Source organism: Sphaerodactylus townsendi, linkage group LG14 (assembly GCF_021028975.2).
Source record: "Sphaerodactylus townsendi isolate TG3544 linkage group LG14, MPM_Stown_v2.3, whole genome shotgun sequence".
Lineage (NCBI taxonomy): Eukaryota > Metazoa > Chordata > Lepidosauria > Squamata > Sphaerodactylidae > Sphaerodactylus > Sphaerodactylus townsendi.
Window position 1 is genome coordinate 43,221,370 of NC_059438.1, and position 23,263 is coordinate 43,244,632.

Consider the following 23,263-nt stretch of genomic DNA (forward strand, 5'->3'; position numbering starts at 1 on the left):
ACCTCTGCAGCCTCATGGTCCACACTCGTGCCTTGGAATACTGGGGCCCCTGGCTTTCATTAAAAGGAAAACCTCATTCCACATTAACTAGGTGTGTCAAGCCTTCACTCAGGTCTTAGATCTCAGAAACTAAGTACATGTAGTTGGATGGGAGACCTCCAAGGAAGTGCAGGGCCATGATGTGGAGGCAGGCAATGGCAAACCACCTTGAAAACCCAGCCAGCACTCCACACCCAGGAGGATTCTGTTGCTTCACTTGAAATCACTGCCGAGAGCATCGGAAGCCCTCCTGTTCAGTCGTCGTGAATCTGGCATGCCGGCCTTGCAGATCAGGGGCATGCACCGTGTGTGGTTCTCAGCCCACATTTTCTCATATTATGTCATTAGGGCATTGGTGTGCTTTCCAGTTTCAGTAAATGCAATCAGAAACCCCAGTCATTTAGGGTCCACATTCACACACACAGAAGCTGGAAAATGTGTATATTTCTGTAGTCATACAGAATAGCAAATGCGTGTATTGAGCGGGTTGTGTATCATGCACTTTTCTGATACAGCAGGCAGGAGCACCAAAATGATGATTAAAAAGGGATTTGTACAGAGTTCTATAAAAAGGAACATTTTGACATGTATGGCTTTTCCCTCTGGTAGAATAGTTCCTTCTATTATAGAGACACAATCGCTCTCAGAGTCTGAAGTTGGCATCACTTATTTGCTTCACTTAAACCTGCCTTTCTCAGTCAGACACAAAGCAGATATAGCCTTGAAAATCAAGGTTGTCCTCTAGTGCATTAGACCAAAGTGCTCTCTCTATGTCTCTATTGTCTCTATGCTTTCAATATCACCTATTTGGTCCTTTGAACTGGAGACACAAATTGCTGCCCATGGGACCTTCTCCATGCAAAACAGATCCTCACCCACTAGGCCACCATAGCCCCTTCACTACTCTTTGCCATCATGTTTAACCTTACATTTCTGTAGCTTAATATAATATATTCATCAAAAGATATTTTAAAACACAAATTGTTCATCAATTACATTTAATTTTTGTTTGCTTCCATTTCAGTTTTTATAAATGTCTGGTAAGGATTTTCCTTTCCAATATGACATTGGAAGAAGAAGCAATTATGTGGGGCGTGGCCAAGAGACACAAGTGGAGAACATCAACGCCTATGTTTGCCAGCCTCCTTCCCCCACGGACAAAGCTGTGATTGTGGTTCATGACATATATGGGTGGCAATTCCCTGATACCAGATATGTTGCTGATATAATTGCTGCTAATGGATACTTGTGAGTAATCTTGTGTCTCTATCACATTTTATAGGCCAGATTTTTGACTTGGCTTTTGATAACTTTGATATACAAGGATTATCTGTGAACTATTGGTGGTATCAAGTTAATAAGACTAACTTTTAACCATAGAAAGAAAGGTGGTCTAAAAAGCAATGTGTTGCATCTCTGGAAGTTAAAGCTGCCTGGAAATAAGATGGCTTCAGAAATAAAGACATGTTGAATTCCGCTCCTCCACAGAGGGAAGGTCATGTGTACAGAACTTTTCATAAGAACACTACACTGCCCTCTCAATTGCCCAGATTCGCTAAACTTTCTAGGGCTAACAAACATGGCTGATGCACTCGGCAGGGCTGAGCAAGCCACAGTTGGCATTTGCCTGCCAGTATCACATTACTTACATATCTGTAAAATGTGAAAAATAATTTTGTTCTATTTTGACTGCAGTTTGTTGTTGTTTATGCAGATAGACATAGGAGATTGAAGTTAACCAGCTTGATGGAAAATGGCAGAAGCTCAATTCTCCAGGTAACGTCTCACAACTGTTATTCCCTACAGAATCATCTGCCCAGATTTCTTTTTGGGAAAAGCACCTTGGACACCTAATGATCATTGGCAGACGTTTGGGGACTGGCTGAAGCACCGGGATCCTATGGAAGTGGACAGGTAAGGTATTTATTCTGAAACACGTAATTACCTGATAAATATCAAACAGGAAAAAATACAGCTAAATCAGAAAGACCAGATGGACGTATCTAATGGAATTTGAACAAAGATACTTGATTTAGACACCAAGCAGAAGTAAATATAATTAGTATCAGCCCTTCCATTCACATGCGGTGTCGCAAATTAGGGTTTTCCAGCCCACCAGAGTGGTACAATTCCCCTGTCCCAAACCAGGGACCCTGGAATTGATCCCTTTCTGTGGAAATTTGCTAAGCAAACATAGGGCTCTTGCATACAACAGACCATGCCAAGAAAAGCATTAGGCTTTATATTAAAAGCAACATTAAAATATTCAGGCACAAACATAAGTCAAACGAGTAGGTTCAATAAAATAAAAAAACTCCTACAATACTTACATCCACGTAGTTAGGCATATAGGCATAAATAAAGCCTCAGTTGGATGGTGCTGGCGATAGGCTTCTGTTGATTTGCCACAAGGATTCTAAGGTTCTATCGTGACTGTTTTCTTTGTGTGTGCGTACGCCTGGGTGTGTTCTCTTTGCTGTCTATGTGCATAATATTTTATAGGGGCTGGCTCCCCCCCCCCCACCCGCGCGCTGCAGTTTGGCCCAGCTGTTGATGGCCCAGGCCAGTATTCTTTGAAATGCGGAAACTGCTTGCGGGTTTTTCATCTTGTGTGACAGTTTTCACATCTATCTAATCAAGCAGGATGTTGCATCAAGTGTTAGGATTTGACCAAATGTTGACGTTGGACTATCAGGTTGATTTCCACAAGGATGCCTGTCTCCTTGCACACGAAAATGCCTTTTATCACTTGAAAAGTTATTCCAGTTCTCATTACAATAAGATTTTGTGTGTGTGTGACAAATGTTTTATTTATTTTACACACACAACACATACAGAAAAAAACAAAAAGAAAAAAACCCAAATCTGATCTCCTGTTCCCCACTATAATCATCGTCGTTGTTGTCGTTATTGTTGTTGTTGTTGTCGTCATCATCATCATCAAACAAATTAACCAATCAGCTCATGTACAGTATGGCTGCAGTAGTCACATAAGAACTGGGCATTGAAATACCTAAACCCAAGATAAATCAAACTTCAAGAGCAAAGTGGAAAATCCAACTGAAACACAAGATCAAAAAACTTAAATCAGATGCCAATAACCTGAAAAATATGAAGGAACAAAGATTAAAGAATGGCAAGATCATGAAAGAGCTAATTAGAAGGTACTGGCTAGACACTGAACAATTGAAGAAGAGCTGGAGATCACCAAACAACAAATAACAGCCACAGCAAGAAAAATGGAAAGATATGAAGCAAGAAATATCCAGTACAGACAAAGTCAGCGATTTTAATCAGACCAAAGGTCTGAGCTACCAAAGTCTCAACACAAAGATCAATGCTGAAAGCAAAAAAACCAGAGAAAAATGCAACAGTTCAGTTTTGGAAAGATCTGTGGGAAAACGAGTAGGATTACAACAAGAAGGCACAGTGGATCAAAGATTTTGAGAAAGGTGTTGGCCAAAAATAAATGCAAGAACTGGAAATAAAAACTGATAGGATAAAACACAGAATCAAGAAAGTGAAAAACTGGATGGCTGTCAGGGGACACTATCTAGGTGACTGAGATGCATACCTAACTCAATGTAACTGCTTGCAACTGTGCATCAGTTCTGCTACAAGAGATATATAACCAGCCTGCTATTTCCTTGATCTTTACTTCATGGCTTCACACGCTTTGTGGTAGCCCTAATCCCTTGGTCCAATTAGATATGGGAATGTTTCCATTGTCTTATCGGGCAGGAAGCCAGGTGGGTCTCTGTCACTATCTGTCGCCGACCTTGGGGTGCCTCTGCTCCATGGACTCTTTCTTTCAATACTTCTTGGGAAAACAAGAGGGAGGGGCTGACAACAGAGATAAACGGGATGGCAAAGTCTCTGGAACCAGCAGAGAAGAGTAGCAGTGGAGAAGATGTCAGAAAGGGCTGAGTGAGCTCTGGTTTTCTTTTTAGAGGGTCTTTCTCAAAGCCACATCTCTTTGAGCAGTGTGTTTTTAACAGGGCTTTTCTTTCTGGAGGGCTTTTCTCAAAGCCACATCTTTTAAACAGTGTATTTTTAACAGGGGTTAACAGGGGTTTTCTCTTTGTCCTGGGGCTGCTGATAGGTGGGGCTGCTGAGGCTGGCTGATAGGTGGGGCTGCTGAGGCTGCTGATAGGTGGGGCTACTGATAGGTGGGGCTTTTTAACTCTTTTCAGTCAGTCTCTGGAACCAGCGGCACACGCCGTTAGTTGTTTTACTAAATAAGAACATATCTTAAGGCAGTGTTTCCCAACCTTTTTGAGGTCAGGGTACCCTTGACCTCACTCTTCATATCTCACGGTACCCCTGCCGCCACCCTCCACCTTCCCCTCCCATTGCCCCTGCTTGCCACACCCCCACCTTCCCCTCCCAGGTGAAGGGTAGTACTGGGGGGGGTGGCTGCTGACCTTGTGGCTGGCCCTGCCCCATTGCTGGCGCCGGTGGGAGACACCACAAAAATGAGGGGGGGCAGTAGTGTTGCCGCGGTACCCCTGGGACATGCTCACGGCACCCCAGGGTACCAGGAAACCCTGGTTGAGAATGGCTGTCTTAAGGGATAGTAGAAGGTATAGAAAGCTTAAGGGGGAGGCACTCACTAAAAGTCAATATTTGAATATCTAAACAGAATTAGATATGAAGGCAGGAAGCCAGCAGGGGGGGGGCTTTCCAGTGTTTTGCACTGCGTGTCACTTGTACAACTATCTGCCAGTAGGACAGAAGTCGTGGGTGTGCCCTTACTGCAATGAGCTCCTGGCACTCAGGAAACGTGTGCATTATCTTGAAGCCAAGGTGGCAGACCTGGAGAAGCTGAGAGAGGCAGAGAGGGTGACAGACGAGGCTTTCAGGGACCTAATAGCCGGGTCCCACTCCCAGGGTGACATCTCTTCAGATGTGTTAGGAGCTGGACTGCAGTCTGTGATAGTTGGAAGAGTTGGGAAGAGCTGAATGGTGATTGGTGGGAACTGCTGTTGTTGTGTTGCTAGGCTACCACACTGGGGCCTATAACTGTCAAAGCAGAAGAGCCCGATCACTGACTGGCGGTGATCGTGATGTTTAGCATATAAAGGTCTCTGGAACCAGCAGAGAGGAGTAGCAGTGGAGAAGAACACTGGGCCAGGAAGGGCAGAGTGAGCTCTGGTGTTCATTTTGGAGGGCTTTTCTCAAAGCCACATCTTTTAAAACAGTGTATTTTAACGCGGGTTAGCAGGGGTTATCTCTTTTTCTCCTTGTAAGGCTGCTGAGAGCTAAGGCTGCTGGGAGGTGGGGCTTAACAGGGGTTAACAGAGGTTCCTCTTTGTCCTGGGCTGCTGTGAGGTGGGGCTGCTGAGGTGAGTCAGTCAGTCTTTAGTTCAGTCTCTGGCTAATGGCGCGCGCAATTTTTTTGTTTTTTGTTTGTTTTTGTTTAGTTTTTTTAATTAATAAGGACATTTCTTGAGGGATAGTAGGTACAGATAGCTCTGACTAAAAGTTTAATATTTAAATATCTAAACAAAATCAGATAGGAAGGCAGGAAGCCAGCAGGGGGATGGGGGCTTTCCAGTGGCAGATAGTCACATGTATGACTATCTGCCACTAGGACAGAAGTTGTGGGTGTGCCCTCACTGCAATGAGCTCCTGGCACTCAAGGAACGTGTGCATTCTCCTGAAGCCAAGGTGGCAGACCTGGAGAAGCTGAAAGAGACAGAGAGGGTGACAGATGAGGCTTTTAGGGACCTAACAGCCGGGTCCCACTCCCAAGGTGACATCTCTTCAGATGTCACCTTGGAGAATGAAGGTCTTGGGGACGGAGGGTGCCAGTCTGGGGTGGGGGAAGATGCTCCCTTAGATGGGACCCCTTCCTTAGCTGGTGATCAGCTATCCTCTCGCACTGAGGATACCCCTCGGGGAGGTGGGGGGCTCCTCATAGCGGGTGATTCGATCATTAGAAATGTAGAGAGTTGGGTTTGTGAGAGGCGTGATGACCGCATGGTGACTTGCCTGCCTGGTGCGAAGGTTAGTGACTACAAGGCAAAGCACATAAATCCCAGGTTAGGGAAAGAGACAGAGTATTCAGGTGTCTCTATGCTAATAGCAGAAGCCTTCAACCTAAAATGGGGGAGCTGGAGTACAGAGTTTTGAAGGAGGACATTGATATAGTGATCTATAGTGATAAAGGATCTAGGGGAGATTGAGGAAAAACATGTCACAGAGACATGGTGGAATGAGGAGAACCAGTGGGATGCTGTTTTCCCAGGTTAAAGGCTCTACAGGAAGGATAGGACAAGGCGTATTAGGGGCGGGGTTGCCCTCCACGTCAAAGACAGCATACTGTCACATAAAATAGACAATGCAAAGGGAAGTGATTCCCCTACAGAAGTATTGTGGATATCAATACCAGGGGTGAAGGATAGTTTAATATTAGGAATATATTATAGTCCCCCTGATCAAAGCCCACAAGGGGATTCTGAAATGGCCAACGAAAACAAAAACAAAAATGGATCACCCATTTAACTATCCCCACATAAACTGGAAAAATGCATGTTCCGGTCATAGTAAGGAGAGAGCATTCCTGGATATGCTAAATGACTGTGACTTAGAGCAGATGGTTGTGGAATCAACCAGGGGAAAGATGATCCTAGATCTAATTCTATGTGACACTCAGGACCTGGTGCAGGAAGTCAGTGTTGTTGAGTCGATAGGGAACAGCGACCAAAATGCTGTCAGATTCAGTATGCGAACAAGTGACAACTACTAATGTAGTTACATTCGCCTTCAGAAAGGGAAATTTCTCAAAGATGAGAGGGACAGTGCGCAGGAAGCTGAAAGGGAAAATCAAGAGAGTCAAAACTGTCCAAGATGCCTGGAGGTTACTTAAAAACACAGTAATAAAAGCTCAGCTGGAATGTGTTCCGCAGGTTAGGAAAGGCAGTGCCCAGTCCAAAAGAAAGCCACCATGGTTAACAAGGGAGGTTGAAGAAATTATCAGATAAAAGAAGATGTCTTTTAGAAAATGGAAGTCCAACTTGACCAATGAGGAATACCAGAGAGAACACAAATGGTGGCAAAAGGGAAGCAAGTTAGCTGTAAGGGAGGCAAAAAAGGATTATGAGGAATGCATGGCTGCAAACATCAAGACCAGCAACAAACAATTCTTCAAGTACATCAAAAGTAGTAAACCAGCTAGGGAAGAAGTAGTCCCGTTAGATGACAAAGGAACAAAAGGTGTGCTAAAAGATGACAGGGAGATTGCAGAGAAGCTGAATGAATTCTTTGCATCTGCCTTCACCCAAGAGGAGGTGAGGAAAATTCCTGCACCTGAACCAAGCTTCTTAGGAGGTGAATCCAAGGAACTAGCAAAGATAGTGGTAGACAAGGAAGAAGTTCTGGCAGCCATTGAATGCTACCAAATCCCCTGGCCCAGATTGCATTCATCCAAGAGTTCTTAGAGAGCTCAAGCATGAAATTGCTGATCTTCTCACTTTGAGATGCAACTTATCCCTGAAATCTGCCTCCATCCCTGAAGACTGGAAGATGGCCAATGTCACACCAATCTTTAAGAAAGGGTCTAGGGGACACCCAGGAAATTACAGGCCAGTCAGTTTGACATCTGTTCCGATAAATTAGTAGAATCTATCATTAAAGATAAAATTATTAAACAAGTAGAAAAGCAAGACCTGCTGAGGAAGAGTCAGCATGGCTTTTGCAGAGGCAAGTCCTGTCTTACAAACTTACTAGAGTTCTTTGAGGGTGTAAACAGGCATGTGGATAAGAGGGAACCAGCCGACATTGTCTACTTGGATTTCCACAAGGTTTTTGACAAAGTTCCTCACCAGAGACTGTTGAGAAAACTCAGCAATCAAGGAATAAGAGGGGAAGTCCTCCTATGGATTAAAAACTGGTTGAGGAACAGGAAACAAAGGGTGGGTATAAATGGGAAGTGCTCACAATGGAGAGATGTCAGGAGTGGTGTCCCCCAAGGATCCGTTTTGGGACCCGTGCTCTTTAACCTATTCATAAATGACCTGGAAGTAGGGGTGGGTAGCGTGGTGGCCAAGTTTGCAGATGATACCAAATTAGGTAGTGTGGTGAGAACCACAAAGGATTGAGAAGAGCTCCAAGCGAACCTTGATAAATTAGGTGAGTGGGCTAAGAAATGGCAAATGCAGTTCAATGTAGCAAAATGCAAAGTGATGCACATAGGGGCAAAAAATCCAAACTTCACATACACGCTACAAGGGTCAGTGCTATCAGTCACAGACCAGGAAAGGGATTTGGGCATCTTAGTTGATAGTTCCATGGGAATGTGAACTCAGTGCATGGCAGCTGTGAAAAAGGCAAACTCTATGCTGGAGATAATTAGGAAAGGAGTTGATAATAAAACTGCAAGGATTGTCATGCCCTTATATAAAGCCATAGTGCGACCACACTTGGAGTACTGTGTTCAGTTCTGGTCGCCACATCTCAAAAAGGATATCGAAGAGATAGAAAAAGTGCAGAGAAGGGCAACTAAGATGATTGAAGGTTTGGAGAGACCTTCCTTATGAGGAGAGGCTGCAGCGTTTGGGACTCTTTAGCTTGGAGAGGAGACGTCTGAGGGGAGATATGATTGAAGTCTATAAAATTATGCATGGGGTAGAAAATGTTGACAGAGAGAAATTTTTCTCTCTTTCTCACAATACTAGAACCAGGGGCCATTCATTGAAAATGCTGGGGGGAAGAATTGGGACTAATAAAAGGAAACACTTCTTCATGCAACGTGTGATTGGTGTTTGGAATATACTGCCACAGGAGGTGGTGATGGCCACTAACCTGGATAGCTTTAAAAGGGGCTTGGACAGATTTATGGAGGAGAAGTCAATCTATGGCTACCAATCTTGATCCTCCTTGATCTGAGATTGCAAATGCCTTAGCAGACCAGGTGTTTGGGAGCAGCAGCAGCAGCAGCAGAAGGCCATTACTTTCACATCCTGCACGTGAGCTCCCAAAGGCACCTGGTGGGCCACTGTGAGTAGCAGAGAGCTGGACTAGATGGACTCTGATGTGATCCAGCAGGCTTGTTCTTATGTTCTTATGAAACATTTTTTCACGCAATGTGTGATTGGTGTTTGGCATATGCTGCCACAGGAGGTGGTGATGGCCACTAACCTGGATAGCTTTAAAAGGACAGATTTATGGACAGATTTATGGAGGAGAAGTCAATTTATCGCTACCAATCTTGATCCTCCTTGATCTGAGATTGCAAATGTCTTAGCAGAATGCTGGACTAGATGGGCTCTGGTCTGATCCAGCTGGCTTGTTCTTATGCTCTTAAAGTCCAGATTCAGCAGAACTGGGTTTGCCAAGATTTGGTGCTCTGAGCTTATCAATAAACACTGCTGATCAACAACACAGAGTTCGTTTAGTAGCTTAAGGTTCGAGACCTAATTGGCTTAAGGTTCAAGAAAAGGCACCTGGGCATGATCAACTGCTTGGCTTCTGGCTCAAATTTGCATGCGACAATGGCCAAGGATTTCAGCGAAACCAGGCAAAATGGTGAAATCAATGAATGGTTAACAACTGGGAAGGCAGGCTTGATTAAGAAAGATCTGGCCAAAGTTATACCTGAAAACTACAGCCCAATAACAAGTTTGCCCACAATGCTCAAACTGCTCACTGGCATAATAGCAGATAACATCATGGACTACTTGGAAGCGAATAACATCCTGCCAGTGGAGCAAAAAGGGAACAAAAGAAGGAGCAGGGGCACAAAAGTTCAATTCCTGATAGACAAAATGATAATGGAGAACTACAAGAATTGAATAACGAATCTGCATATGGTCTGGATCAATTACAAGAAGACATGTGACTCCCTGCCCCATAGTTGTATCATGAAATACTTGGAAACAATTTGTGGAGAGTATGCCACCAGAATTGCCTTCTGGCTAAATGCAGTGTTTTGACAAACCGAAAATTCCCTGCTGATTTCACATCATGGCAGCCAGATAACACTTTGCTTCGCACACCTGATGGTACATACATTTTGTTTCCACAGTCCTCCCCACTCCCGCCCCATTCCACAAGTTTCGCTCCCAGCTTCCTAACCTCTGGGTCTTGGCTACCCAACTGTTTGAATTCCTCCTCTCGGGATTTGGGCACTGTAGTGGAAAGGGGTATTGGGCATGCACTCCTTGTTGCTTTGATTGACTGGGGGAAGTTACTGTTAGCCCCAGCTGAGTGGGGGTAAATACTGTGCATGGAGGGCTCTCTCTTCTCCCCCTGCCCTGGTTCTGTGGCAAGTGTAACAGAGCATCTGCCAGATAGCTGCACTTTCCTGGGAAGAGTTGCAAGGTGAAACTGAACTTCGAGAAAAAGTCAGCCCATCAGAGTTGCTTTGCATGGAGCTTACTTGCCGTTTTCAAGGCTGCTCGGTTTTTATGGTCTGCCCAAACTTCAAGTGAGTGTTTTGCTCCCTCTAATCAATGTCTCCAGGTAGCCAAGGCTTTTTTAGTGGCCCTTGTTTCTTTGTCCCCCACCGTCCAATTCACTTCTGTCCCAACATTTTTTTTTAAACGTAGGTGCAGGCATGATGGAACTTCCTGTTCTCCCCCCTCTGGAGGAGGGTGGCGCCCATTGCTACATCCATAGCATCCACATGGACAATGGTTTACATGGCAGAGGATGGGCTTGGATGTGAATGCCAATGTGAGCCATTCAAACATCGTTTGGCACAGTTTGTCCAACTTGAGTTTAGCCTCCAGTTTCCCTCCTCCTAATCCCTTCCCCTTTGTGCACAACAGGTTGTTGAGAGGAAGGGCAATTCCTCAATCCCAGTAGAAATTAGCAAATTCTAAAAAGGACTGCAGTTGTTTCTGGGTTTTCGGGGCTTCCCAAGCCAACACATCCCACTCCCTCCCCGGGTCCATTTCCAATCCCTCAGCTGAGATTCTATTCCCAAGGAAATCTAGTTTGGGCGGTGGAATTCACATTTGAACTTAGCATACAAAATTGCCTTAGCATACAAATGTAACTTAGCCAGAGGTGTTCCTCCCATTGGGCAAAGTGGGCAGCTGCCCAGGGCGCCACCTTGTGGTGGGCGACAAAATTGCAGGTTCATTTGTGGGGGATTTTGTATTTTCAGTGTTTTTTCCGTTTTTGGCCTGCAGGGGGTGCAGATTTTAGGCTAGCAGCACCAAAATTTCAGGGATTTTTTGGGAGACTCTCCTGATGATATGACCTGGGTTTGGTGAGGTTTGGTTTAGGGAGTCCAAAGTTATGGACTCCCAAAGGGAGTCCCCCATCCCCCATTGTTTCCAATGGGAGCTAATTGTAAGGTTGTGGGGTGATGTGTGTTTCTGTTCAGCCAGCCTGGCCTTGGAACATTCCACGATCTGGGCTGTATGCCCAGGATGGCTGCTGGAGTTAACCTTGCTGTCTACGCTTATCATATATGTTTGAAGCTTGCCTTTTTTCTATCGTGGGAATTGTAGTTGGGAGTTTTGGGAAGAGCCGTTTTGCCCGTAAAAGAGGCACCCTGAATCGGGGAAGGTCAGAATCTGCATTCCATGTATGTGACTCCTGAAGTTTATGAAATAAAGAACTATTCCAAGTTGCTTAATTTCGGGTCCTTCAAGGTTCCTTACATTATGCAGATTCTCACAACTTACTTTTCGGATTGAACGTGGCCAAGCACCATCTCCATCCGTTCTTGTGGATCTCTGATGTCTTCCAACATGCAGAGATTGGCTTTCAAGGGTCCGATGGACTCGGAATATGAGGAGATTGCGGTAACCCCCATAGAGGGTTCCCTCTCTTCCATTTCTGTGGAGGAACCAGCGGAGTCAATCTCCCTGGTGACCCTCTCCAAGCCTCGGCTCAGCCAGAGCTTAGCCTTCCTCCAACTGCACGAGCAAGTGGACGAAGCCCCCCTGATGGCTCGGCGCACGGTCTCCGCCGAGCGTCTAGAGGTGCGTCAGGAGTTCTACGATCCAGGTAGCGGGGAGTCAATGGATCGTGCTCCCCGAGAGTGGCACTTCACCACCCGCCAACATGTGGATTACAAGCCAGTGATGCGAACGGTCACGGAGGAAGTCGGAGTCTCGACCATCCATGGAAACACCCAGGAATCTCTGGAGAAATTTCTGGATCAATACCTAGAGGAGCCTCCCCCTGAACACCACTGGCAGAGCACGGGAACCCGCCCGAAAGGGTCCCGAGTTCAACTCGCTTTTGCCGAGGATACCCGCGCCCGGGATCCTCCGGACTTACATGAACTTGAGGGGGCGACTGCCATGCCTGAAATGGACCTGGATCGCCCCCCTGACTCAGAACCGGTCCAATGGGCTGAGCAGCTCGAGGCTCTCAAAGCGGCCAAACGTGATTGGGAACAAGAGCGTGAGGCCCTTGAGAGGGAGCGCAAAGCTTTCAAACTGGAACGTGAGCAGCAACGCCAAGAATTCGAACTGGAACTGGCACGAGAAAAAGATGTCCTTAGACATCAATACCTTCAAGATATTACCGTCCACGATCGAGTGATGGAACCATCCAGGCTGGATCTCCAACGTCAGTGGGAGTGCTTAAAAGACCTCGAAACCCAAGGGGAGGCCGAGTCCGCAGTCCAAAAGGCTGAGCGTGATGAAGACTGCAGCCTTGAGCAGAGATGCCTTGGATTACCAGGCGGAGACGCCCTCACACGCAGAGAGAGAGCAGCCCACGAGGAGAAGCACTGCTCGCAGAGAGGCGGTGGGGTGCCCCAAGTCGCCCCAACCCGAGCCGACGGCGCAACAAGACTGCGCTCTCCCACCGCCCCGGTCCATGCAGCAGCAGCCCCCCGGATAGCAGCCCCTAGACAGCACAGAGTGATCCCTCCAGCACAACCGCCGCCGCCGCAAGTCCGTGCTCCTATCCCCATTCCTGCACCCCATGTGGCACCGGCGGCTGGTAGAGGCTACCCGCGACCCCACATTCCAGCACGTTTTGATGGGACCGCTTCCAAGTTACCGTATTTCATCCTACAGTTGGATGCCCACATGCTGGAATTCGATGATCTATATCGATCAGAAGCGGAGAAAGTTCGAGATATCGGATCTGTGCTGGATGGGGATGCGGCGGAATGGTTTGTGGAATTGCATGAAATGGGGGGGCCCCAAGCTCCAAACCATGGCAGCGTTGCTTCAGGGACTTACACTCCAATTCCAGGATCCAGATGAGGTGAACAAGGCTATTAAGACGATTAAAACTATTAAGCAAGGAAATAGATCCTTTACAGATTTCGCTCGAGAATTCCGGATGGCAGGAAGTAAACTACCCGACTGGCCTGAGCGCATGAAATGCGAATATTTCCACGATGCTGTAGACCCTGACATTTGCACCTGGGCAGTCATGCATCGTGAGCCACGCACCATTGCAGAGTGGATCGAAGTGGGCAACATCATCGCGACCCGCCTCACCCGTTCTAAAGCTGGAAAACAAGCAGCGACCAAGACCACTGCCAAAACTGCCGCCGCCGCCCTTTTGGCGAAAACAGGAGGGGGCAGTCCAGCTGTCGAAGTCCACATCCCGGATGCGGTACGCCATCGCCGAGGATTATGTCTGTATTGCGGAGGTCCGGGCCACATGGCGGCCAATTGCCCAAAGAAACAGAAAGCCCCCACTCCAGCTCCTCTCAAGTCAACAGATCGAACCCCACGCAAGCCAGAGCCAAAGGGGCCCCAAGGAGCGTCACAAGCTGTTTTCGATGATGACTTGGGGGAAGTTGATGACACCGAACCAGAAGGAGTAAGCCTTTCGTTGGCTCCTGCGGAGGAGAATGTAAGGAATTCCAAAGAGCAGAAATAAAAGGCTTTTGAATATAAGTCCATTTATTCAGACATCTTAGAAAGCACACACACACAATATGACAGGAATGAGACCTCCCGCCCAAACTACAGGTTATAACGTACCCGAGTCCTCCCCCCTCCCTGGGCCATCCGGGCCCATCTCATGAGAACGGAATGCTCATCCTGGACAGCAAGATAAGCCGTCCTCCAAGGTTGTTGCTGCCGAATCTGGCCCGTCGCCCGGCTGGAGGCATTCCGTCAAAGGCCAGCTGGCTGGGAGAGAACCGAGGCAGAATTGCCATCCTTACCCTCTCCCTCCCCTAAGCAAGCCCCCCCCACCGGTTTATTAGGAAAGGGCTTTGCATGGAAAACAGAAATGAGGGAGGGGGGGCATCAATATTTTCTGTATACACCCATTGATTATGGCCAGAGGGATAGCCAACCCATGAAAGGCTAGATATTGTAGAAGCGATTCTGCGGAAGAAGCGAGGGAGTCCAAGAATAGCATCTGGCTTTCATAGTGCTTGTGAGCCATCAATTATAACTGGCGGGGGGTGGCTCGGAGGGTCGTGCCAGAGCACATCTGAAAGCAGGAGCCTCGCTTGAGTAGAAAAGCTGGAATGGAAGACAGGGTTGAATGTTACTTAACGGAGTTAGGCAGTTCCTAAACGAGCAGTAACATCATTGATCACCTTTGTAATCCGAAAAGGGCCCACAAATTTCTTGCCAAGTTTGCTGAATATTTGTGCACGTCTCTAAGGTTTTTAGTGGACAAGTAGACCCATGCCCCAACCCGCCAAAGAGGAAGTCTGAGAGACGTTTGTCAGCCTGGACGCTTTTGTGATTCTTGGGCCTGCTGTAAGGTAGACTGCACCGTTTTCCAACCCTGACTAGTGAAGAAATCCATTGTTCCCGAATTCCGGAGGCTGCAGTACCTCTGCAGGCAGCTGGGAACAGCGGTGGGAAGGACCGACCAGAAACAATCTCGAGCGGGGTCTTTTGCGTTGCTGCTGTGAATAGCATTGTTATACGCATACTTTGCAAAGGGAGTAAATCGCACCAATTGCCCTGTATTAGTTAGTGCTTAACAGCAGTAAATACTGTTCCTAACGTTCTGTTAGATCCCGTTCTACAATTGGCCGTCACTTTTTGAGCGTGGTAAGAGGCGTGACGCCGGGGTGGTTCTAACAGCTCCAGGAGCGCCTTCCAAGAGCACCCAGAACCACGAATTGGGGACCGCGTGATTTGGACACCACACTGCTCGGAGAGTGTAGGCGATAGACATGTTGGATAAACAACCCGGGCCAATTTAGGTGCCGACGGGATGGTGGTGCAAAGGAATACAAAAAAATAAGCTTGTTTAGAAAAAGATCCACTACCACCCATAAAACCCGTGTTCCTGTGGCTTTCCGGCAAATCAGTTATAAAATCCATAGAAATGACTTGCCAGGGTGTTCGAAGAGATGCACAGCGGGAGAGGGGCTTTAATAACCCATGTGGCTTTCCGGTGTCGACTTGGCTTCCGCTGAGAGCGGGACACCTGCTGATATCACCGTTTCCAATGTGCTTTGCGCATGGAGCGCCACCAGAACTGTCGGAGACCCAGATGCAAGCGTTTTTTCAAAAATCCGAAATGTCACCCAGCCCTGGCGGGCATCATGACATACGCCGAACCACCTGCCTCGAGGAAGGAGGAGGGGCGATACCAACACCCTCCCGTTTCCAAACACCACCCTCAAAGCGTAGTTGTGAATCTCCGTCCTCCGCCGAGAGCTTCGCGGAGCCCATATCGCATTGAATCCCTGGAGGAAGGGGGAGACTATGTTAGGGATGGCGGAGGGGAGGTAGCCGCTGTTGTTGTGATCAGGTGACAGCTAATCCCAGCTGGGAGGAGAGTAAAACGGTCGCGTGGGATGTCTACCGTGGCGATGTGTTCCCCCCCCTCCCGGGGAGAAGCAGGAGACGGGCGCATCAGCCAGTTTGTTGCTCTTACCAGGAAAGAAATGGACTGTGAAAGAGAACCTGGAGAAGAAATCGGCCCAACGTAATTGTTTGGCAGACATTTTGAGCGGTGTAGACAGGGCAGCTAGATTCTTGTGATCCGACCAAACTTGGAAAGGGTGCTTGGCTCCTTCTAGCCAATGGCGCCAAACACTCAAAGCAGCTTTGATAGCCGCGGTCTCCTTATCCCCCACAGTCCAGTTCAGTTCAGCCCCAGAAAACTTTTTGGACAAGTAAGCACACGGCACCATTATGTATGCCATTAAAGGTTAAAATGAAAAATGAAATGAGGCAGAAATGAAGGAAAGTAAACTGCGGCACTTAATTTGTTATCTTTATTTTTCTGCAAAGGAGAGGGCCGGGCGCCCTAAGCGCTTATCCGAAGCATCCACATGCACGATAGAAGGGAAGATCTGGGTTTGGGTGACTTAAAATGCGGCTCTGTGGTAAAAGCTGTTTTAGCTGCTGGAATGCTGACTGGCATTCTACGAGGACCAGAGGAGGGAGCTCGGGTTTAGAAGCCCTCGCTTGAGTCTTTGCCTTTACAGTTACATTAGGAGATCTGTGAGTGGTAAGGTGATCTCTCTCCAGCAAATCGTCGGGAATAAAGTCCACGATAGAAATTTAGCAGCAGAAGCCTAGGAAGGGATTGTAGTTCCTTCTACTGTTGGTGGGGAGCAGACCATTCAATTCACGGCTATTTTAAGGCTGGGTCCATTTCCAAACCCTCATGAGAGATCCGATACCCCAGATAATCTATGGAGGAGCGATGGAAACAACATTTTGACAACTACCAACAAGAGGGAGTTATCTAGTAGGCGTTGTAAGACTTCTCGTACTAGTTTCTCATGCTCCTCCAATGTTTTTTGTGAATAAATTAAAACATCATCTAAATATACGACCACCTTTTGTATAACAGATCTTGTAAAACTTCGTTGATACAGAGCCATGTAGAAAGCCCCTAAGGGGGCTCCAGCTAATCGAATGGCATTATTAAATATTACGGTTATTGTCCAAACTTTTGTATTAAAAGCTGTCAAGTGTTCATAGCCTTCCATAATGTCCTACAGGACTCTGTAATAAGCCTCTCTTAAAGTCCAATTTAGTAAAGATCCGGTCCTTTGCCCCGAAAATGCATCCAAGAGGTCTTTAATTAAGGAGCCAAAGGATATTTGTTGGATACAGACACAGCATTCAATCATAAGATAATCAGTACACAAAGTCTTAGCGAACCGTCCCCTTCTTTTTAACAAATAGAGACAGAGGCGGCATGTGGGTATGTTTTGTGGCTCTTCGTATAAATCCACAGAGCCAGGTTTTTATCTAAGAGAGTCTCTTGAGACTCGCCTTCTCTTCGGTGGGACTCATGCGATAGAATTCTACCTTTGGGTAGCACTTGAGCTCCAGTTTGAACGAGTAAAATTTTACAGTCAGTATCCCTATGGGGGGGCAAGGTTGGTGCACTTGCACTCCTGTTCTTGAAAACACTCTAGGACAAGAATCTCCGATCACGCCCTCACGAATTTCCATGGGACCAGAGGAACGAACCAACACATTTAAAAGCTTTGGGACTCATGAGGCTCGATTCTCAGTGAAGGAGTTGGGTTCCCCCGTTCATGTGATCCCCACAGGGAGGATCCGTGAATTGGAGGATCCGTTCTTTCCATATGATGGTTGGTTCGTGTAGGAGCAACCAAGGCATGCCTAACACAATATTGTTTCTGCAAGGGGTAAGGTGATTGTTTCTGCAAGGGGTAAGGTGGCGGGACTGGCGGAACCGGGAGTGGCTGAGGCGCCCCGGGTTGGGGAGCCGCTGGAATCGGACCTCGAATTACCGTGCCTCCGGAGAGGAGAGGAGCTGTAGGTGCCCGGGAGACTCTATCTGGAGCCCTCGTCAGTGTAGCTGCCTTCGCAAATCCTGTTCCAGGTCGGCCAATTCTCTTTCTTTGCTAGTGTTAGGCGTCCTGAATGCGCAATACACAAGGCCATGCCCTTTCACGATCCAATTTGGCTTCGTTCATCTGGATTGTATTGCTGTAGTCAGTTCATGCCCGTGTTTGGATATGCCCTGATGCCTTCTCGCTGGCATTGTGAAATCCATTTTCGATTGATCCAGGTACTTTGTCATGGATTGTCAGATTCTGCACAGGGCTAACTGAGGCCGGTATAGCGCTTCTCTTTAAGTGATCCAACTCCATTTGGATTTCTGCGCGTTGCTTCTCACGGATGTCTCGTTGCAGAGTTTAGCGCTCCTCTTCCCAGAGTTCGCGTTAGCTCCCAGGCGGTTGGCTTCACGCCCAGCAGAAGGCCACTTCATCGTCCCCAACTTTCCTTCCGAGGGGCATTGGGAAAGGGGCAGATTAGGTCGGGATTAAGTTCCACCTCAGGCCGGACTTTCTTACGATTCCTCCGACCGCTCCACGGAGCTCTTCCCATCCAGATTCACTTGCCCCGGCTCCGGGCGGGAGGTTTTTGAGTCGTGGAACCCTCTACCACGATCATCGATCCGGCCAGCGTCATTGTTCCAGCCTCAGCCCGTGGTTTTGGGGTAGGCGCCCGGTGCTCAATGCCACTGCTGCTCCTTGGGAATATCATCAAAGTTACTTGTCTAGGAATCTTTCCACATGGATTCCTGGGTGTCAACATGGATGGCTGTCAGTCCCAGTTCCTCTCCAGGGACTGGATTTGCATTTGGGGATTTTGTAATCCCACTTTCCGTTGTCGGAGGAAAGCTTGAACCCGATCGACAGGAGCCCGATCGCATGGATAATGCACCAAAGCGTTTCGTGCATCTCCGCGTATCGGACCCACACTTGTTCATCCCAATGAAACAAGAGACGAAACTTGCTTACTGTCTCTAGGTCTGGAGAGAGTCACCAGAGAAATCGGCCCATCTCTCCATCTCCTAGATCCTCGGAATCCTGGAAGGGAAGGCTCAGAAACCCTCTATAGGGAGCTATCGGTGCTCTTCCACTATGGTCAAGAGTACTCAATCTCTGCATGTCGGGAACACCTCAGAGATCCACTTTCTGATTAACAGTAAAGGTTAAAATGTGATTCCTGTCATAATGTAAGGAATTCCAAAGAGCAGAAATAAAAGGCTTTTGAATATAAGTCCGTTTATTCAGACATCTTAGAAAGCACACACACACAATATGACAGGAATGAGACCTCCCGCCCAAACTACAGGTTATAACGTACCCGAGTCCTCCCCTCCCTGGGCCATCCGGGCCCATCTCATGAGAACGGAATGCTCATCCTGGACAGCAAGATAAGCCGTCCTCCAAGGTTGTTGCTGCCGAATCTGGCCCGTCGCCCGGCTGGAGGCATTCCGTCAAGGCCAGCTGGCTGGGAGAGAACCAGGCAGAATTGCCATCCTTACAGAGAACCCAGCTCCAGATGCGGTGAGTGACGGGGGTGCCCCCATAACTATTATGACCTCTTTAGCCAATACATCGAAACACACGCGCATATTAGCACGCGCCCTAGTGGATTCTGGTTGCTCCCACTGCCTTATGAGGCCCCAGGTTGCTGATCAACTGGGGCTCGAGCGTATTGCATTGGCCAAACCCATCACCTTCACTCAAATGGATGGCAGTCCATTAGGCACCAAAGGTCCGGCCCGTTTCAGAACCTAGCCAGTGCTCCTACGTTGCGCGGAACACTGGGAGAGACGTAGCTTCATCCTGGCCCCAGCCGCCAAACATCCCATCGTGTTGGGTATGCCCACGAACCCACACCATTCTCTGGGGGCAGCGTATCGTCCGTTTCACAGATCCCCTTGTGGGGATCACATGCATGAGGGGGAACCACCGGAAGACTCTATTGAAATTCCCGATGACCCCCAACCCCTGGCTCTCGATGTCACTCCTAGCTCAGACTTAAATGGAATCCCCAAAGCCTACTGGGACTTATCCAAAGTTTTCGAAGAACAGGAGTGTGACCAGTTACCCCCCCCCCCCATCGGGACACAGATTGTAAAATCCTATTGGTCCCAGGAACACAACTTCCCAAGGGTAGAATATATCGAATGAGCCCCACCGAAGAGAGGGAGCTTCGTGCCTTCCTGGACAAGAATCTAGCTCGGGGATTTCTATTCGTCGGGCCGAATGCAAAAGGCAATAACACGCCAGCCCCAGTTCTTTTTTGTAAAAAAGAAAGATGGAACTCTTTACGGCTCTGGGTAACCGACTACCGGGGATTAAATGCCGTTTCTATCTCAAATAAGTACCCCTTGCCCCTGATCAAAGATCTCCTCGATGCGTTGGGGAAGGGGCGTATTTTTACTAAACTTGATTTGCGCGAAGCCTACTATCGAGTGAGGATCGCCGAAGGTTTTAAACATTTAACAGCCTTTAATACTAAATTTGATCAATATGAATACCTTGTAATGCCTTTCGGGTTATCTGGAGCCCCAGGGGCTTTCATGTCACTCATCAATGACGTGCTACAAGAATTTTTGTTTAAAGGAGTGGTTGTGTATTTAGACGATGTCCTTATATATTCCCAATCGGAAGAGGAGCATGTTCGTCTGGTCAGAGCTGTGTTGCAACGTCTGCTCGATAACTCCCTATTCGTGAAACTATCTAAATGTGCCTTTCATCAGACCTCCATGGATTACTTGGGGTATCGGATCTCACCAGAGGGCCTGAAAATGGATCCAGCCAAAGTAGCTGCTGTAGTTAATTGGCCCGTCCCAACAACCCGCAGAGAGCTTCAATCCTTTCTTGGTTTTGCCAATTTCTACCGGGACTTTATCCCTCAATTTGCCAAAATTGCCCTGCCCCTCACTGACTTACTTCGCACAAAAAGGAAGGGTCCTCAAGCATCCAAACCTGGGGCTTCACTCCCCTGGTCCCCAGAGTGTCAGGATTCTTTCCAATCGCTTAAATTAGCTTTCACTACGGAACCAGTGTTGAAACACCCGGACCCCTCCTTGCCCTTCGTCGTGCATGTAGATGCTTCGGACAAGGCGTTAGGAGCAGCCCTTTTGCAGAGAAATAAAGATAATAAACTTGTTCCGTGTGCTTACTTATCGAAAAAATTCTCCGGTCCGGAACTTAACTGGACTGTGGGTGACAAAGAAACGGCTGCTATCAAGGAGGCTCTTAGTACTTGGCGGCATTGGTTGGAAGGAGCCTCCCGCCCCTTCCAAGTCTGGTCTGATCATAAAAACCTGGCAGCCCTATCTACACCGCTCAAAATGTCAGCTAAACAGTTAAGATGGGCTGATTTCTTCTCCAGATTTGCTTTCACAGTTCATTTTTTCCCAGGCAGAAGCAACAAGTTAGCGGACGCATTGTCCCGCCTACCCAAGGGGGCGGATACGTCCTTACATGCTATTCCGCGTACTATTCTCTCACCCTCACAATTGGGATTGGCGGTCACCCGATCCCAAACGTCCGCGCCTACTCCTCCACCCCCACCGAGCATTCCAGAAGTCGTCTCGCCTTTCCTACGCCAATTGGAGGAGGCGGGGCTGCAAGACATCCAAATAGGGGAATCCGACCCCCTCCTGCAACTTAAGGGGGGAGTTTGGAGGATGGGAGACTGTTGGTACGTCCCGCCGGCGCTACGTAAGCAGGTCCTGATGGCGGGTCACGATGCCAGGCAAGTGGGACATTTCGGATTTTTAAAAACGCTCCACTTGCTCCGGCGTCAATTTTGGTGGCGCACCATGCGCAAAGACATTGAAGCATATATTAGGGGTTGCCCGACGTGTACTGAAGCCAAGTCTATCCCGGGCAAACCCCATGGATTATTGCATCCCATCCCTCCAGCTTCCAAGCCCTGGCAAGTGATCTCCATGGATTTCATCACGGATCTCCCTGAAAGCCATGGAAATACCGTTCTGTGGGTGGTGGTGGACCTCTTTTCGAAACAGGCGCATTTTATTCCATGCCCCACCATCCCTTCGGCACCCAAGTTAGCGAAATTGTTTATTCAACATGTCTACCGTTTGCACTCCTCGCCTGAGAAGGTGATCTCCGACCGCGGCCCCCAGTTCATCTCCAAGTTTTGGAAAGCATTCCTGGAAATTCTGGGAACTGCTTCAGCTGTCGCTGCCCCGTACCACGTGCAAAGTGATGGCCAGACAGAATGGACCAACAGAACCCTAGAACAGTACCTACGTTGCTACATCAATTATCATCAAGATAACTGGTCCGAGCTGCTGCCCTTTGCCGAATACGCATATAATAATGCGGTACATAGTAGTACCAACAAAACTCCCTTTGAAGTGGTGTCGGGTCGTTCTTACCCTCCCCTGCCTCAACTCCCAGACCAGGCGTTGCAGCCCCCGGATTTTGGCAACTGGATCCATTATTTAGCTGAGGGCTGGCAGACCGTGCCTTCTTCGCTCGCACAAGCCCAGGAGGCGCAAAAAACCCAAGCAGACAAACATCGTTCTGACTTTCCTTTGCAGATTGGGACATGGGTTTATTTATCCATGAAAAACCTTCGGGACGTACACAAATATTCCAAGCTGGACAAGAAATTCATAGGTGCCTTTCGGATCACCCAAGTGATCAATGATGTGACTGCTCGTTTAGAATTGCCAAATTCATTGAGTAACATTCACCCTGTTTTTCATTCCAGCTTACTCAAGCGGGCTCCAGATTCCGATGTCTGGCACGACCAAACGGAGGCACCCCCGCCAGTGATTATTGACGGCCACAAGCACTATGAGATTGATGCTATTCTGGACTTTCGTTATTCCCGCAAACTCTTGCAATACTTAGTTTCATGGGTGGGATATCCTTCAGGCCATAACCAGTGGATTTATGTTGAAAATATTGATGCCCCCTCACTGATTTCTGCTTTTCATAAATCTTTTCCCCACAAGCCAGGTGGGGAGGGAGCTTTCTTAGGGGAGGCGGAGTGTAAGGTTGTGGGGTGATGTGTGTTTCTGTTCAGCCAGCCTGGCCTTGGAACATTCCACGATCTGGGCTGTATGCCCAGGATGGCTGCTGGAGTTAACCTTGCTGTCTACGCTTATCATATATGTTTGAAGTTTGCCTTTTTTCTATTGTGGGAATTGTAGTTGGGAGTTTTGGGAGGAGCCATTTTGCCCGTAAAAGAGGCACCCTGAATTGGGGAAGGTCAGAATCTGCATTCCGTGTATGTGACTCCTGAAGTTTATGAAATAAAGAACTATTCCAAGTTGCTTAATTTCGGGTCCTTCGAGGTTCCTTACACTAATAGGAGATGGAGGCTACACCTTTGAGGGTCCATAACTTTGGACCCCCTGAACCAAACTTCACCAAACCTGGGAGGTATCATCAGTAGGGTTTGATGAAGATACTCTGAAATTTTGGTGCTGCTATCTTAATAATTGCACCCCTGACAACAGGCACACCCTAAATTTCCCCAGATTCTCTTTTTAAATCCACTCCCTTCCTGCCAATGCTTGTTTTCTTTCTTTCTTTTATTCT

General features: G+C 47.7%; 1 protein-coding gene across 2 annotated transcripts in view; it reads left to right on the plus strand.

Moving 5' to 3' along the window:
- LOC125443634 (carboxymethylenebutenolidase homolog) overlaps positions 1-23,263 on the plus strand; it is a 68,046-nt gene that overhangs the window by 20,172 nt on the left and 24,611 nt on the right. Inside the window, exons 1-3 of one of the 2 annotated variants that reach the window (XM_048515874.1) lie at positions 55-91; positions 1,064-1,287; positions 1,846-1,953. In XM_048515874.1, the coding sequence (XP_048371831.1) occupies positions 1,073-1,287; positions 1,846-1,953 (323 nt within the window). In that variant the 5' untranslated portion in view covers positions 55-91; positions 1,064-1,072. Of the gene's footprint in view, positions 1-54; positions 92-1,063; positions 1,288-1,845; positions 1,954-23,263 lie in introns of those variants that run through there. The other variant, XM_048515873.1, reaches the window with a different exon arrangement.